Source organism: Apteryx mantelli, chromosome 1 (assembly GCF_036417845.1).
Source record: "Apteryx mantelli isolate bAptMan1 chromosome 1, bAptMan1.hap1, whole genome shotgun sequence".
Taxonomy (NCBI): domain Eukaryota; kingdom Metazoa; phylum Chordata; class Aves; order Apterygiformes; family Apterygidae; genus Apteryx; species Apteryx mantelli.
In genome coordinates this window covers 128,918,206-128,935,565 of record NC_089978.1, presented here as the reverse complement: position 1 = coordinate 128,935,565, position 17,360 = coordinate 128,918,206, and the positions used below count along the sequence as shown (strand labels likewise).

The 17,360-nt window shown below is 43.8% G+C and overlaps 2 protein-coding genes across 4 annotated transcripts in view; one reads left to right on the top strand and one right to left on the bottom strand.

The window, feature by feature from the left end:
- The window catches only part of ZDHHC23 (zinc finger DHHC-type palmitoyltransferase 23), a 31,216-nt gene that overhangs the window by 182 nt on the left and 13,674 nt on the right, over positions 1-17,360 (bottom strand). The window lies entirely within an intron of this gene.
- CCDC191 (coiled-coil domain containing 191) overlaps positions 1-17,360 on the top strand; it is a 28,398-nt gene that overhangs the window by 1,306 nt on the left and 9,732 nt on the right. For 2 of the 3 annotated variants that reach the window (XM_067301886.1, XM_067301875.1), the window contains exons 3-15: positions 2,015-2,146; positions 2,685-2,863; positions 3,369-3,592; positions 4,401-4,557; positions 6,746-6,936; positions 7,705-7,954; positions 8,899-9,374; positions 9,901-9,995; positions 11,625-11,707; positions 13,111-13,212; positions 15,093-15,236; positions 16,458-16,610; positions 16,985-17,139. In XM_067301886.1, coding sequence (XP_067157987.1) covers positions 2,015-2,146; positions 2,685-2,863; positions 3,369-3,592; positions 4,401-4,557; positions 6,746-6,936; positions 7,705-7,954; positions 8,899-9,374; positions 9,901-9,995; positions 11,625-11,707; positions 13,111-13,212; positions 15,093-15,236; positions 16,458-16,610; positions 16,985-17,139 — 2,341 coding nt within the window. The remainder of the gene's footprint in view (positions 1-2,014; positions 2,147-2,684; positions 2,864-3,368; positions 3,593-4,400; positions 4,558-6,745; positions 6,937-7,704; positions 7,955-8,898; positions 9,375-9,900; positions 9,996-11,624; positions 11,708-13,110; positions 13,213-15,092; positions 15,237-16,457; positions 16,611-16,984; positions 17,140-17,360) is intronic. The other variant, XM_067301893.1, reaches the window with a different exon arrangement.

Below are 17,360 nucleotides of genomic sequence, written 5' to 3'. Positions count from 1 at the left end.
ATTTTAGTTAGATTACTGAAGAGAAGGATGAACAATCTGTCTCCTGGAGATATCAGGTCAAGACAAGGATTAAAAACTGCATTTGAGAATAAACTAAGGTCAAATACAAGTTACTAGGCTACAGTAAACTGGATGAAATTGTGTGATACATTTTTGACAGCAGGTCGGAATGTGAAAATAGAACAGCCCTGTGTAACTTTCACATCTATGAATAATTGTATGTTTTTGTTTTGATTCCCCCACAAAATTTTCCTAGTTAAGTAAATATGCCCTTTGTAATGTCTGCAGCCGCAAGTGCTTTACTGCGATCTGAAAATAAAACCGTGGTATATAAACAAAGGAGATATGATCTCCCATCAGTGCTAGAAGTATATCTGCAGTGTAAAAAAATAAGAGATAGGATTTTAAAATCCTATGAATTAACTGTTCTTTTAAGACTCAAAAGTGAGCCTTACAGAAGAGATGAAGTCTCTCAAGAACATCCATTCAAATACAGGAAGTCATCTTTTTCACTTGTAATCACCCAAGGTTCACCTAACAGCACAGAGTACACCCACCTGCTTACACTGCACTATCTGAATGCATTATACAGTATGGCTCAAAAGGAGTCTGCTCTCTATCACTGGCAGAAAAGTTGCTTGCTTTCCTTGTGTTTTTTTAGTATTTCTTTTTGCCCTTCTGTGTTAGTATTTCCCCCTTTACAGCTACCAGTGCCTCAGGACTGTTTTGGCAAAGAAAGGTAGCAGTAAGAGAAGTACTAGAACTCATGTATTCCAGTTATGAGGAGCTCACATTCCCCAGTCAAAAAATTAACCCCCTCCCCCATGTAATAAGCTATTTTTCTTTCTTCTTTATCTTATCTGATATACTTCCTTGTTCCTGAATTGGCCTGAGAGATTATAAAAGAGAACAAAAGTGATTTGAAGGACAATAAACATTGGTTTTATGTTTTTTCAAAAAAAATACCCCTTTTATGGGGCTTTAAAAAGCCCCATTGTTCATTTTGCTTTTATTGCCTTAAAAATATCAGGACACTTTACGAACATCTTCATTTTCTGGTAGGACTAGAGATCTGGAGCAGATGCTCCTGTCTGAAGGCTCTGTGCCTTTACAGGGATGACTTGCACTGTAGTAACTGACAAGCTCCCTGTTCTCTGCTTTCTGCCCAACTTCGTCGCATGGCCGGCCCAGCTTCTCATGGGACAGCTCCTGACGCCTTGCAGTTTACAGCCCTGTGCTCTGCTTCAGGAACAGCTCGGCCACCAAGCAGAGAGGCCAGGTGGTGGGTTGGGGCAGCAGCCATGTCAGCTGTCCTTGCTCTTAAGTAGCAGCTCTGAAAGAGGAATTTTTACATTTATCCACAGAAGGAATTTATACCCAGCTTGTTTGTCAGGCATTTGAGTTCACTGAGAATAGCAAATGTACCATGGGTGCATTTCTGTACTTACAGTCTTAATTTTGTCCCTACTTAAGCTTGCCACTTGACTAACTTTACTTTAGACTTGGTTGCTATTGGAGCGGTTGTACTTGCAAAAGTTAAACTGTACACGTGAAGCAACCATTTGTCCAAACAGTGATTCTTGTTGTATTTAACATATGGCAACCTTGGTCATACATGTGGAAAACATCTAAGTGTCTGAGTGCAAAGGTCAAACATTTGAAAGCTGAGTTATGAATTACCTCATATGTATTCTGTCTCCTTGATAAATGTTATAATCACACAAGTGATATAAATGTCCAGAGAATGTTGTAGGAAAAATGGTGTGGAGAATACTTCATTTTTCTATGTGACAGGGAAGAAGTTTGTCACCTTCTCTTCCTATTTTTTTTATAGATCAAGAAGATGAAAACAATTATTAGTCCTATTCAATTTTCTGTTGCAGATCAGCTTTCAGTCATTTTAGACAGTCTTCTCAGCATGTCTTCTAGCTATCCCAGAGACAGTCTTGCTAGTTTAAACTTACCCATATATTTTTAAAGCAAATAAAGTCATCAGTCTCTTTCCTCATGGTAGCTCCAGAGCTGCTCAGTAACTGGATAAAGTCCAAACTGCAACTGGAGTTGACGAGTGATGGAGAAGAGGAAGTTGGATCTGTCCTCCTGGAAGAGCCTTCCGCAGCCTTTCTCAAGTACCAGCAGTTTGATGGTGAGAGCACAACAAAGCAACTCGTGGCTCACTTTCTGAGGATGTGTTGGGGGAGGGAGCCTGGCCTCACTGGCTGGTCAGACTGAGTGGTATGAGTCACTCTGTGGCCAGGACAGTGGGCTCAATAGGATCAAGATTAGAGGTGAAGAGTTTTTTTCTTCCCAGCTTTTACATCAGCTTGCTGTAGGACTGCATAAATGCACCTCATAAACATTTGATGTCTCCCTATGTAAAAGAGATTTTATTTCCTTTGCTTTTGGGGATTTGTGAGGCCTGTCAAACTTATGCAGCAGTTTGAAATGCTCAGAAGCAAGGCAAGAAAAATGGGCAAAATGTTGTTATTGCTCCAGCATGTTCAATGGGAGACTGATTAAGAGTCTTTGGGGATAAATGGAATGCAGTCGATATGTCTGCTTTCATCAGAAATGCATTCACAGTCTCGAAGTGATCCCTTTAATTATGTTAGGCTTTGCGATCTGCAGAAGAGGGGTATATTCATTTCAGACTAGCATGAGATGATCTGCATTCCTCATTTCAGACTTTTGCAGCTCTCTGGAACATGAACTGGAAAGTTCTTCTGTCCAAGAATACCTACAGCGTCTTTTGCGGAGTAAAGTGGTAGACTGTGGGATAGTGGAAGACCTGAGAATTGAAGACATCAAGGAAAAACAAAAACCTGCAGATCCACGAATAACCATGGAGCTCAGACACAAGCAGGTGTGTAGGCAAGGCAGCACAATTAAAAGGAATAAGATGGGGAACTATAAGATTAGAGGAAGTACTCAGTGATAGGTCCTCAGTATTCTCTCCTAACCTGCAGTGATCCTTGACTCAGAGGCAAATAAGCAAGGATACTCCTTGGAGATTTAGCAGAAATGTTACTTGTTTCCACGTGTGTGTAAGCTGTTCGCAACAGCTTGCACTGTCAACTTTCGTTACGTCTATTCAGATTTTCCCCCTTTCTGGAGACAGACAGGAAAAGCCACTGCAGCCCTCAGTTCTCAGTTTGCTCCTATTGAGTAACGCTGGTTTAATCCCACTCTCTTGAATGGAGTTCTCTGCTAGTCTGAGAGCAGAATCAATCCAGTCAGGGCCACCTATAGTAGGGTTGCTTGCCTCATGTGAAAGGTGGATTGTGACCCACCCTGACAGTTTACAATGAACCTGGAATACTTCAGCCTTTGGTGGCTGCTTTGACTTTTGCCGATTTCTTCCTTCCCAGGTGAAAGAAAATCGAGTGAAGTATCAGAAGGCATTAGAGCTTCAGAGACAAGAAAAGGCCCTTAAAAAATCAGTCCTGTTTGAGGCCAAGCAGCGAGCACAGGAAGAAGACAGAAGGAAGGCTCTGAAGGCCAAGAAGGAGGAGGATGCGATCCAGAGGGAGATGGTGAAGCTGCGAAAGGAAATGGCTGAGAAGAGGCACACCATGGCAGAAGCATGGAGAATGTAAGAGGGGAGCATGGGATCCATTCTCTATTGCTTCATCACATACGAAAAACTTCTCTTATCAGTTTCTCTGACTAAATGCAAGAGGAGTGGTGATCCCAAAAGAAACATTTTCTTTTCCTGTGTCTCCAAACACTCCTGAAATCTTTCATTCCTTTGTTACTAACTTTGATGTCAGAGTTTGTTATTAGCAGGACAACAGGTTAAAATTGCTGTTAGCTTCCCCTCAGCCATGACCAGTATGTACACTGAATAACGAAGCAGTGTCTGCACTGCTGTGCACTCTCCCCATCAACTCTGTGGCCATATTCAACCTTGTTAGTGTCTAAAATGGCACAAAAGCCAGTAGACTTAAAAAAAAAAAAAAAAAAGCTGGCTTGCCTGCAATTGTCTGTGTTGAAAGTCTAGCGCTTAAAATAGGCTTTCTCTCTTAAGAGAGAAAAAAAGAGAATCCTTGGCTGAGAATTCTGCAGAGACGGGATCTTTGCTTCTGCTGAGCTTGGACTGCCACAGAGACATGACCTGTAGGGATGGCATTTATTTACTTGGGTAGCCCTGAGATCCTAAATCTTCTTGTACAAGGGCTTTTCTGAAATCTCACTATTTTCTTCCTGCTGCTATATTTTGGAAATGACTGGAACCCCAAATCATGACAGGGGCTCTTCTCTGAGAAGGCTGAGTTAAATAATAAGCATCTTTCTAAGCTATGCAGGTCATTCTCTTAGGACTGGCCAAAAAGGGGGTGAGATCTGTACTATGGTGTTTTCCTCATTGTCTATGTTAGATCTTGATGTTCTCCACCTTCCAGAGAAGGTAAAAGACAAGAAAAAAGTCAGAAGCTGTCAGTGCAGGAGGTATCGATTACTGTGCCACTGCCCCTGGACCTGAAGAAAGAAGAGCAAGGAAAGGAAAAACAGAGAAAGGTTCAGGAGCTGCTGACTAGGATTCACACCGATAACCGGAAAGTGAGCATTACCCTCTTTTATCCGAGGCTCTGAGCTACCTCTCTCAGCTACTGTTTGCAGAACTGAAGTAAAAAGTCCTGGTTATCAGGATTTTTTACTTCTTCCAAACTCTTCTTCTGATATCAGGAAAGTAGAGGAGCAGGGAAAGTAGTATGCTGTGAGACTGGGAGCAAGAAATCCAGAGCCTCCATCCCCAGGGTGTCTGTGCCTCAGTGTACCCTGATAGGTAAATAAGCAGATGAACAGAGGAAGCCTTGGAACCATGTGCTTTCCCTTGAGGAAAGAAGTAAAAGGGGTAAAATAGCACAGAAGGGCCTACAAAACCTCTATTCTGTCTATGAGAAGATTTTCTTCCTGCAGATCTTGTAAAAGACATTTTAAGGATTTCTTTGCAGGCTCTGACGCAGGAGCAGGGAGAGGAAAGAGGAAAAGAAGCAGTGAGGCCTGGGCTGAGTTTTATGCTGGGTCTCCAAGAGTGGCAGCCTGCTATCTTATCCACAGTAATGGGTTCCTGGAAGATCCCCTCCGACAGGATGCAGGGGAGACAGTGATAGTGCAACAGCTCTTCTGAGGCAAATGTGCAAATTTTAATAATTCCTAATAGAAAGCTAGGAAGCTGTTACTTTTGCCCTCATTATCGACCCAAAGCTGTCCTCTTAGTCCACGTTCTGAAAAATAGCACAGGAATGGTGCTTTGAAGGGACATAAAAACACACGGTCTCCTGGCATCCCGAACCTACCTACTCATTTGTTATTGAGAGATTACATTTGGAGGAACTGGTTTGGTGAAAAAAGTCTATAGCAAGTGGCTTCATTGGTTGATCAGTTGATTTCAGACAGAAAGCACCCCCTTTAACTTCTCTTTTACCAAGACAGAGACCTAAATGTAGAGATTTTCCATGTTTTCCTTTACATTTCTCAATATCATCATCATGAGAGTTTACAAAAGGAAGAGAGACTATCCTGCTCTCTTTCTGATACCAAGACCAATTCTGGGTTAAACACCTAGTTGTATCAAATACCTGCAATTAAAGAGAGATCTTTTTGTATTGAATAATCTTACATGAACAGGCTCAGCAAAGGGAGTAAGTTTCCCATTGTGCAGATGTGAATGCTACTACATAATGTTTTTAATTAATAGAGCAGTCACCATCATTAACGTCTACTTATCTAGATCTAGAATGTTTTATGCAGAAGAATCCCATAGCTTTTATGCTGGTTCTCCCCAGGGCTCAATTCGTCTACTTATGTACTGGATTTGAGCTTGGCTACTGTTTAGCAGTACACAGTCTCTCTCTCCAGCACAATCTAAGCTAAGGAGATAAGCCTAAATGAAACCACAGAGCAATTTATGGCTGGCATAATATGAGAAACCACAGCTTAGCTGAGCTAAGCAATAATGACACTTTGATTATTTTCTTAAAGCAGAAAGAAATAGCTAATACATTGACATTTTGTCCTTTTCATAAGTCTCCATTTGGAGATTTCCGTGACTGAGAGAAATGCAATTAATAAAAGGCATTATGACAAAAGGGGAACAGCTGAGTCCTGTGAGTTGACCCAATTGGAGGATCAAGATGAACAGTGTCTGCAGTGACAGGGCTAGAATTATGGGGAAGATTAGATAGCAAATTGCTGTTCTGTACAATATAAATCACTCCCAGAGGCAGTGGGTCTAATTACATGATGGGGGAATGTTTTGGCTTCCTGCTAAAACAAGGGTGAGCTTAGGTCATCTCATAAATTAGCACTAGGAAGTGGCTTGATTTTTGTTTAAGTCGCAAAAACCAGCGAGTGGTCCATGGAGATATTTGAGAAGTGTTCTCTGTAGAAGCATCCTTACCTGTAGAATCTTAGACATTTTCTAGATTTTGAGACATTTCCCCTGTTTCTAGAAATGCTCTTCCCATATCCCTCACCCATTTTATTCCTTTTACACTTGGTGAACTGAGAGTGTTTCATTCAAAAGCAGAGTCCCATGATGTTGTCTTTCTAGTCTCTTTCTGCTTTTCATAGAAGTCCTGTACCAGCTGCATTATTTCTTTGCTCTCAAGGGTACTTACGGAAAGCATGGATGCTAAAAAGAATCTCATAAAGGAAAGCCAGACAAGGGGAAGGGTGGAGAGGATCAGCATTTGTGTGATGGATTATAACTTGCTCATTCATTTTATCAAACTCTCCCATGTAGTGCCTGCAACAACATTTCTCTGTCTGGTTCAAAGTCATTTTGGAACACAGAATTAAAATGGGAAAAGCCAGAGCCTTTGCTGACTGGAAATGCCAACTGAAGGCCCTGCGAGCCTGGAGAAACTATAACTGGGCCCAGAAAGTGGAGCGGGAGACACAGCAATTAGAAGTTCATCTCCAAGATCAAAACAGGTAGTGACCCTACACTGTGGAATTCTTCCTCCCGCAGCAGTCCTCAGACAGTGCAGCCCTCAGAGAGATGCAAAAGGGGCTTGCCAGCTAACCAGCAGGAGGAAAACTGTAGCTTTTTGAGAAAATTGCTACATTGCCTGCAGTCTGCCAGAGACATTTTGGTGCAGATGAAAGGATAGAGATAAACAAGATTGAGTACCTTCAAACAAACCTGCATTGCACTCTCTCTCTAGGTATCTTTCCTGGAACATCTTATCCTGGCTTGCTCTAGAACCCAGAGAATATAAGGATCCATACTTATTTGTAATGAGTATCGTTACTGCCTATTTCAGTAGCATTATAGTAGAGATCATTTTGACCAGTGCCTTTCATCAGGGAGTCTGCTGGATGAATTTTCCAACAACAGGAGAAAATCCTGTTCTTGCAGGTGTGTGGGAGGCTGTGTGGGGAGGCACTATCCCTTCCCACCATGCAGCTGGCAAGGGAACAGAATACCCCTATCCTGCAGCCCAAGGATGACACAGGAAAACACAAAATGTGAAGTAGGGAAGCTTATTTCAGAGTAATGGGCATCCTCTCTGCCCTCCCAATCCTTTTTGCAGAAACACTGTACAGCTTTGGAGGACCTCCAGAGTCAAGCAGCAAAATGACTCAGGAAGTTATGGGGCCTCGCAGCATGGCCCAGACTGCTGTACTCAGTGTGATTGTTTCAGGCAGGCCTGGGCAGGAGCCTCGCTCCTATCATAACACAAGTGCTTTCTCTTTCAGGAAAAAACAACTGTCTGTGGAGCATAACCAGCGGCGGCTTTTGCGCTCCTGTTTTCTGGCATGGCAGTGCTGGAGCCAAGGAGAGGCAGAAAAGCAAAAGCTGCAGATCAAGAGAGGGGAGACAAAGAGAAAGATGGCACAGCTCCTGAAGGCAGTGTCACTGGGAAAGGGTGGCCAGGACGGGCCACTGGAGGTTAGCAAGACTGGGACAGCAAAAATGAGTCAGAATCAGCCTTTGCAGCAAGATAAGGTAATTTTTTTCCCCTGTAGTTTTCTCTGTTGGGATCTCTGTTCTCACTGGCTAGATCAGCGCTCTCCCAATGAAGTGCTTTGGTGCACTCAAATAAAGAGAGCATTGCCCCAGAGGGAGACTTCTTGCACAGGGTGAGCCCCAAATGCCCACCTGCAACTGTTCAGGAGGGACATCTTTAAAAATCAGAGGTGAACATGAAGGATGGTAGATGAGTTCTAAAATAAACTCTACTGCTGCCAAAGAAAACCCTTCATGTACTGTGAGCCACAATGAAGTTCCCACCCCCAGATCACTTTTGCTGAGAGATTACAGTTATATCTTTGATGCCTGCCTAGACTGAGAAAGAATAACACTTGACTGCATGACAAGAGATTCTGTCATGCCAGTGCAGCCCTCTGGCTTTTAAGTGTGGGGAAAAAAGCTGTCCCTGTATGTTTCACAGTAATGCACATCACAAGGAAGTAGGAGAATCAGAGGTTGCTTCCTTAAATTGGCATTTTTCATTTTTAACAACTATTTTTTCCTTTATTTTTAGCCCAAATGCTTAGTAGGGACAACCCAGTCCAAAACAGTGTGTGCTAACCCTTGAGAGATGAGCTAGATGAGAGATAACCCTGAGAAATAAGTTGTCCTGAGCTGCTCTCCCTAACAAAATAGCCAGGACATATTCCTGCCAGAGCTCTTGCCTGATCAGGATTCCCTCCTCCCAAGGAAATCCTGAGATGGCACACAGCTCTTTAACAGTTCTTTCCCACATCCTCCCTTGCTGTGCATAACTGGGCCCCCCTGCCCTGCTTAGCCACTGGATGAAGAGTGCATAGCTGAGATTATTCTCACTAAAGTTTCATTGAAGAAACACTTTTTTGTGTAGCAAAGGCAGAAAAGAGCTTGGTTTTAATCACTACCAAGTCTTTCTCTTTTTTTTTTTTTTTTCTTTCCAGTCAACTGAAACTTGCCTCATACAGGAAGACCCTGACCATGCCAGAGACCGCTCTTCTTGGGATGCCTCTCATGCACCTCATCCTCATTCCTACAGAAAACCCAAATTTGCCTGGCAGATTACCCTAAAACATGCAACCCTGAGTGCCCAAGACCTGGCTGGATGCAGGAATCAAATAGCCACTCTGCCACAGCAGTTTCAGGCACCTAGCCCAAAGACTGCCCCTGCTTATGGTAGTTGTTTTGAGCACTGTCATGCCTTCCAGCAACAACTGATTGAGAAGCAGAGGCAGCAGCTTCAGGAACAGCAAGAGCTGATCCTTGAACTGCAGGAAAATCAGAGACTGAACAGAGCTAAAGAAGAGGCAGCACAAGCCACAGCTCTCACCCTAGCACTTAACAACCCTGTCTCACAAACCAGGGAGGAAAACCTGAAGAGGAGAACACAGTCTGACTACGAGAAAACAGCCCCTTTGAGGTACAAGCCCTTGGTAAAGCAAACTTGATTAGTCATAATGTCTCATTCCTACTCAAGCTCAGCCAGAATTTGTGGGGGAAGCTCCCAGGAACATCTCAGTCACATTAGTGGTACCAGCCTTTGGTCTTGCCTGTGGCCTAGTCTCAAGGGTAATATCAGCCTGGCCAGTTCTCCATCCTTCTCTCTTTTTTTGCAATGGCTTGGTACCACATGAAGCATAAAGGATCTGCTTAGAAATAGCAACACTGGAGTGTTACACATAGGAACAGTGAAGATTTATATAGTTAGAAAAAGAGATCATCATCCTCAGTACTTCAGAAAATACAAAAGACCTAGATTCTCCCTCTAGAGGATGCATCATCAATCCCATTTCAGACAGAGGAAAGGTGTATCAGGACCTGATAATGAAACTGCAGCACAGTAGAGATTAGAAACTACAAAGCTTGTTTCTTAATCACAGGTAGTAGGTGTGAGACATCATTTGACTGCATTCATTGATGAGTTTCTTTACTCTTTCATTTCACAGCTCACCTCTTTCTCATGGGCCAGAAAACACAGAGGCAGTGACCCAAAGCAGGAGGCCCTCCAGCCAGCTGACCTCAGCTCATCCCATACTGAAAGGTATCGTTCTAGGTAGCAAAGACCATTCCAGACCACTCTCCTCAACAGCTTCTCTGAAAACTCTTTCTTGGCCTCAGCCTTCTGGGATGATAACAGTATGCAAGTAAAACCCTTCACTCTTTTCACAGCCTGACCAGAGCTGAGAGAGCTGTTTTCATGCACAAGCTAAGCACTTATAAAACCTAGGGCACTGCAAGCCCCCCAAGTCCATGATCAGTATGCTGTGGCAGTGGTTACTCCCAACACTTGTGATAGTCTTGTCACACCAGAAACAGAAGCTGTATAGGGCTTTTTACTGTCAGTCTTATTCTCTTCATTGCACACCCAAGTAACTGGACCAGCCAACTGGTCATTTTCACTCAAGTTTGACAGAGGTATTGAGATTTCAAACGGAATTAAGTGCCTGCCCCAGGTTTTGTGAGACAACAGTAGCTAGGCTGGGGAAGGAGCTCCAGGTCCCTGCCTTCTGTGAGATATCCCCCCTTCTCTGGCCATCCTGGAGCAGTATGCACACATTAAACATGCAACACTTCCCCCCCCCCCACACACACACACACACATAGTAAAGTGGGATCAGGTTCTGTTATATCCCCAAGTCATGTTCTTCCATATCAACCTAGGGGTGGTTATAGTCTGCTTGAAATGCAGTCTGGAATGTGATCATGGTAATGTTTTAACAGTCTTGGGATCACCAAAGCTTTTTGGCCATGATGGCTGGGCACTAATAGCTGCCTTTCATTAACTGAAAGTATTCAGCTCCCTCACTGCCTAATCTGAGCCATCCATCACTTTGACTTGTTTGGACTCAGTATAGCTTGGGGACAATAAACAGTTTTTCAGAGCTCCAAAGTGCTTTTGTTTGGATAGCCCAGTGAATAAGTTATCATTGGATGACTTTCCCTTGGCAGAGGATCCTGGGAGAGGTGAGAAAAGAACCAGAAGAAACTTACTGTGGTCAAAAGACTGAAATGGCCCCGATTATCTGTTGCACCAGCCTGTGCCTCATGTGGAACTTCAGGACAAGTGAGGCCAGGTTCTCAGTTCCACTGCTTGTTCTGTGAGGTCATGTCGGCACTGTAACACCTTTGCTGACAGCCAGCAAGATTGCTGCGTTGCAGCTTATCTCCCAAAAGAAGCATTAAGAAGCAGTAGTTTCTCACTAATGAGACCAAGCGCTCGTGTGTCACTGCGGCAGGGATGTCTTCTATCATGATGTGCCTCTGTAAATAAGCAACGGAAGCTTACTGGAGGTCTTGGAGACCTCACTGCAGTTGGTGCTAAATCAGATGCTGTGAGCCTCAGCATTCAGACAGGGAAGGCAGGGGTAAAAAGCTCTGGAAACGGCTCCTTTCATAATCCAGCCTCGTGGCTGTGACTGTCGGGGGCGGGGGGGGCCGGTGAATCTAGTTAGGGCAGTCCTGGGTCTTTATGAGTATTTCTTGTTCATGGCACTGCCAGCCATAAGAGCTGGCAAAAAACGAGTCCTTAAGTGCTGGCCTCTCCAGGGGGCAGCAAGGGGGGCATGGCAAGAGAGAAAAGCTGTCATCCTTCCTGTCCACCAAACTTCTGCCATTATCCTATAGCACATTTCCACTAAGCCTTACAATCCTTTTGTTTGCATTTTTCTAGCTATGGAGGAGAGAGCAATTCAGCGGGCAGAACGGAGGAGGAAACTGGAAGAGGCCAAACAACAGAAAGAAGAGGAAAAACTGGTAAGGAAAGGAAAGTGGGAAATGAAACAGTCTCTTTCACACCATTCAAATTGGAAGAAATGCTGTTTAAACCCAATAGAGTCAGGGGCTGGGAAAAGGACCTTTATAAAAAATGAGGATTTTTATGGCTTGTGAGAAAGCAGAGGTCCAGCACACATTAAAACAAGCCCTGAAGTTATTCCTGCACATGCATACAGTGACCCCACTAGCCTTGCCATATCACAGGCATGTGTTCATTTCCTTCCCATTGCAACTCTAGAAATAGCCTCCCTTACCATCCACCACCACCTCTTTTGCACCTACCTCATGACCATGACCCTCTTTGCCAGGGATGGGAAGAGTGAGAGAGCAGACAAAGATTCGTTTGATTGGACTTGGCAAATGGTGGGTTTTCCCATCCCCTATCTTTCCTGTTCAGTCACATCAGGATATGCAGCTTGAGGACATGCAGTCTGACCTAGTAGAAAATCCTACATATTGGTTTATAGCAAATCTCTGCTGAAGCTGAAAGATACTGACAATGTTTGTGTAGTTAATATACTTAATTCTGTGATATACATCCAACAGAGGAACCTTCTACGTTTCAATGCATTAATCACTGAGATATTGATACAAAGTTGCATTAAGATTAGAAAGCTCAGAACTGAGGTCCTAAAACAACCAATATTCCCTCCTTCTCTAAGTAAGAGGGATGCATATGTCTATGTAGAAGGCTGAAACAAGCTTTAGAGAACATTTTAACCATAGGGTGGGCATGCAAGCAGGAAGGTAGGTTTCTTTGACTGCACTTGCCACAGTCTGAGAGATTAGGACACATGATCATAGAAATCATGCATTGTGGTGTGGTTTTTTAGGCTTTTGATGCATGCATGAAGAGCTAGAGCTTTGCAAAATGAAAGTGGGAGTAGGTAAACATTCAGAAAAGGATATTGTGCCAAGTATGAGCATTGGTAAAGTAAAACAACTTCTTTGATCTTCAGTGTTTGGGGGAAAATATAATATTTGAGCACCTGTAATGCTGCTTTTGTTGTAGAAATAAAACTTCACAGCACAGACATATTCCAGGGGTTCAGTATGGGCTTCAGCAGTCAGGTTATCAATAAATAACTTAGAGCACCGTTTAAATTTTTCAGGAAAAAAGTGGGCAAATATTATAACTTAGGGCAAAGAAAGATGGCCATGTGTAGATAGTAGAAGGAACAGTCCTTCCTCTCCCTTCCATAGTTCATTGCCCAACACAGATCATATCTAGCATATGACAAAGTCTGCTTTCTTCTGAAGTTTCAGATACTGGTCAGTACTAGAGGAATACCACTTGCCTGGTATAGGTTAAGAGGCCTGTGTTCCTCAAAAGGTCACATGCACTGCATTCAATTTTACTTTAATCCATTTTCTTCTTTAAGGCCCAGCTGAAGGCTAAAGAGGAAGCACGTCAGAGGAAGGAGGCTGAGGAAAAGAAAGCGCAGCGGGAAAAAAGACAAAAGGAGAGGAGGCAGCAGAAGCTGGTGACCAAACACTTCACCCATCTCCCCCACATTAGCAGGAATAGGGAGGAAGAGCCACTACCTGCTATGTAAAACAGCAGTGTTTCATACCACAGCACAGCTATATCGACCTACCACCTTCCCCTTTTTTGGCCATCTTAGTAGAAAGGCTGTGAACCGAATGTGCTGTGAAGTATGTACTGTCTCTGTCTCATAAGCAGGTCCCAGCTGGTGGATGTTCACTGCTGAGGTGTATTCATAAGCCCCTGCAGTGGCAGCATATCTGGCCTGCTTCTTTCGGGTTACTCCTTCCACATATGTCTCCCTCCAGCATACACAACTATACCAGTCACAAACATATGGCTTAAGAGTAAACAAGCCTGACAAAGATGTATCAAAAGGCAACTTTCCACTTGAAGAATATGCGTATCCTTTCCTTGGAACCAGCAGTATCCAGCAGTGTCACGCTACGAAGGTTTGATAGTAATAACTGAGACAGTAACGTAATAAAAAACCCTATGTTTACTTCCTCACACAAGCTCTTAGATTAGTAACATCCATTAAAATAATGCAATTACTGATTTAGAAAGGATAGCCTGAAATCATCGATTACTGATTTAGAAAGGATAGCCTGAAATAATGCAATTACTGATTTAGAAAGGATAACCCGAAACTGTCAGTTACTGCACTAGTAATTGGAAACACTGCTTATCCCTACCTGGAAGCTTTCTTGTTCACTCTCTTAGTGGGAGGGCTCTCAGCCTCGAGGAGTTACCTTAACCCAGCATCCCAGGAAAAGGGGGGCGGGGGGGGAGAAATACTCACAGTCCAGCCGGAGAGGATGGTCAGGTCATGTTCCCATCCCTGCTCAAACTCTCCTAGCTGCCAAGTCTCTTTTTATACAGCTGGGGCTCTGGGCAAACACTGCTTTTGCTGACCTCTGCGAGTTTCATAATCACAGGACTGTTTGTCTGCTCGGGAGGACCCTGCTAGCCAGGCAAGACCACAACACCTCCGTATTGCTTCTCCCCTCCCTGCGGGTCCATGCAGATTCCTTGGCCTTGTCAGGCGGCAGAATTCTTTAGCCATTAGCTCTTCCAGTCTGCAGCCATGAGCATATCAGTTCTTGTGCATACCAGGTGGCAGACTTCTTCAGTCCTGTTAACTCTTCACTTGCTTGACAAGCAGCCTAGGAATAGCCTCACTTCATTCTTCTTACTTGGAAATGAGCTGTCCTGATAACCCAAATAGCACTGCACTTGAAATTCTACAGGGATTTGACCTACAAGTGCTGTTCTACTTAAATGGAGAGTTTTAGGATGTTTGACCTTCATCGCTGAGTCGCAGCCAAAACTAATATCATACAGTTACATAATACTCACATCCCTCCCTGCTGTTTAGGCTGGAGTAAGTGGTAGGGTCCATGCTTAAACTCGATCATTTTTTGTACAGATGTTCAGTTCAGTTAAAAAACAAACAAACAAACAGAAATCTGCCCTCCTCCCCTCTTGATGAAGGTCCAACAGGAGAAGATATTGTTATGTCAGCATTGTTGGTAGCCACAGATGATGTGAATGTTCTGCTACAGTAACACCAAACTGCAGCACTGAGGAAAGGCCACGTGTTCATGCATGGTCCATGGAAATGTCTAGAAATGCCATCATCTTTCCTGAGGATTTCAAGCCCAGAGCAAGACAGCTTGCTCTGCTTTCTACCACACAGCTGACTTGTTCTAGTATATTGGGTCAAGTCTGGTCTGCATTGCTAAATATGATGCAAATTCCTATTTCCTGTCAGGTCAGGACCTCCAACTCCAATATGACAACCTACTTATGGTTAACACTGCTTAACATCTACTGTAAAGTAGATGTGAATTAAAACTACTGCTCATTGTATTATAGAAAGAACTGGAGAAGCAGAGAAGGCTGGAGAAAGAGCAGCAGCTCCAGAAAAAGGCAAGAGATCACTATGAGAAGGTGCTGCTGAGAAAGTTGGGATTGCTGCCATGGAAGAGGCTTAGGGAGGAAGCCAAGGAAAACCTGGTGGTAAGTGCTGAGGACAAAGGAAAGGACTGGTGCTATAGGAGGAAGGGAAAAGGAGTGGATGCAGCAGTTAGAAGAAAAGTTAATAGGCTCTAAAGCCAGATAGAGATGGAAAAAGCAAAAATTCACCCTGCACACCTTGTCCTATATTAGTTCTTTAAATCAGTCCATTTGACAATAATTGTGAAAGGTCAAAAAAACACAACAGTGGCATCCCCGTTTATAGCTGCTTAAAGAGAAAGCAAAAGGACAGATAAGGGAATGGATTTCAAGTTAATGAGAAGAAATTGTCATTTGTTGGCCTCCATTTGTTTGCAGTACCAACTGCCAAATGATTTGATAGTGATAACACAGTGGTATTTAGTTTAGTATAATGCTTCAAAAAAAAAAAATCTTTGGAGTTATATGATGTGAGGCTGTTCTCTTGCACCACAGCAAAAGTAATCAGTAAGATACTGCTAAGCCACTGTAGTTATAGTAGTTAGCACTGGCCCATCACAAGGGCTTTCCTCGGAGTCACTGCTGGAGCAGTGTTGGCCACTGCTAGAAGCAGGCTACCAAAGGCAATAATCCAGTGGTGTGTTCTAATGTGGCCATGTCTTCAGTGCAGAAGAGCAAGCAGTAGCTTCTGAGAATTTAATGCATAAATATTGCTAATGAAATGTTTCCCTACACGACTGAGTTGGCATTCCTTATTAGAGGTGGAATAATAACACTCAACCATGTCCTGAAAATTTAGCCAAAGCCCAGAGTTGAGCTGGCAAGCTTCCATTTAAGTCACTAGAACTGAAGTTACTTAAAGTATGCAACCAAATACACAATGCCTCTGGCTGGGAAGAAGTGGAGGGATAGCAGCTGCTCCATAAGTCCATCCTGCTGTTCAACACTATGGACCAGGCTGGCCTGTTAGCTCCTGTTAGCAGCTGCTGCTCCTTTCACAACAGGTTAAACTGTCTATTTCAAAAGGATATTCTCCAGAAGTGACCAGTGTCACTGCTGGGGATATGCAGAGGCGTGGTAGGGAGATTAGTCTTGTTCTTTATGCTGCGCCCTCTTTGTGGCAACCTACCCAAAAATTACTGCAGCTGTCAGATGTCTGCATTTTAGGGGCCCCGAAACTGAGATAATTTTCCAGTGTATCCAATTTTCTGTAACTGGGGCTTAATAATTGGCTTAAAACTAATCCAAGTAACTCCAGCTGCCTTATCTGCCCCCTTTGCCCAGGTTGCACAAAGGCACCATTGCTTGGGCCTGCAGAGGAAGTGCCTGATAACTTGGCTCCAGCACACCCAGGAAAGCCTCATGGAGAAGGTGTCTCGGGCTGAGGCCTTCTGTTCCCTCACATTGCTCAGAACGGGCTTCAGGAACTGGTTAAAGGTTTGCCTGCACCAAATAGTAGAAATGATACGAAACCAGCCAGCTGCTGCCATACTGCCCCCTCACCACAGCCCCACTTCACTCAGTGAAGTGCCCGCAGCCTGAGTTACACTGCCCCACTTCCAGCCCCATCCTTCCCTTCTTCAGAGACCTTTCGTCTCTCCACCCTTCTCTTCTACCCAGGGCCCTGTCCTACCTGCTGCTCCCCACCTCCACCTTTTAGCTTCCTCACTCTGCTCCCTGCTGATTTTCCTCCACTCTTGTCCCATTATCCTTCACTGCCATTTTCTCAACACTGCTCTGTATGTGCTTATTGAGCTGGGGCCTGGGAGAAGGAAGCCATTCTCACTTCTTCCTCTGTCCTCGTTCCCTAGTACAAGGATTATCTTTCCACACTGGAGGAGAGAGTGAATACCCTCCGTGCAGCCTACCTCAAGAAGAAGTACTTCTGGGCATGGTTTGATCTGATTGTGGAGGAAAAAAGCGCATTATGGGAGAAGCTGAAGATTGCTACTGAACACAGTAACAAGTAAGTACCTTCCCTTGCCAGTGATTCTTTTTACTTGGGTTTAATACACCCTATAAAATATTTCAGAGATTTTGCTTTTGACAGAGCAATGATCTGCTCCACAAGAACATGTGAAACACTGTCCTCTACTACTGGTATTTTGCTTCTGTGACATGCACAGAAAACACCGGCAAATGTTTATGGTGAGAATTCCCATGCAGCCTGGAAAAGGGAGTTTAGTC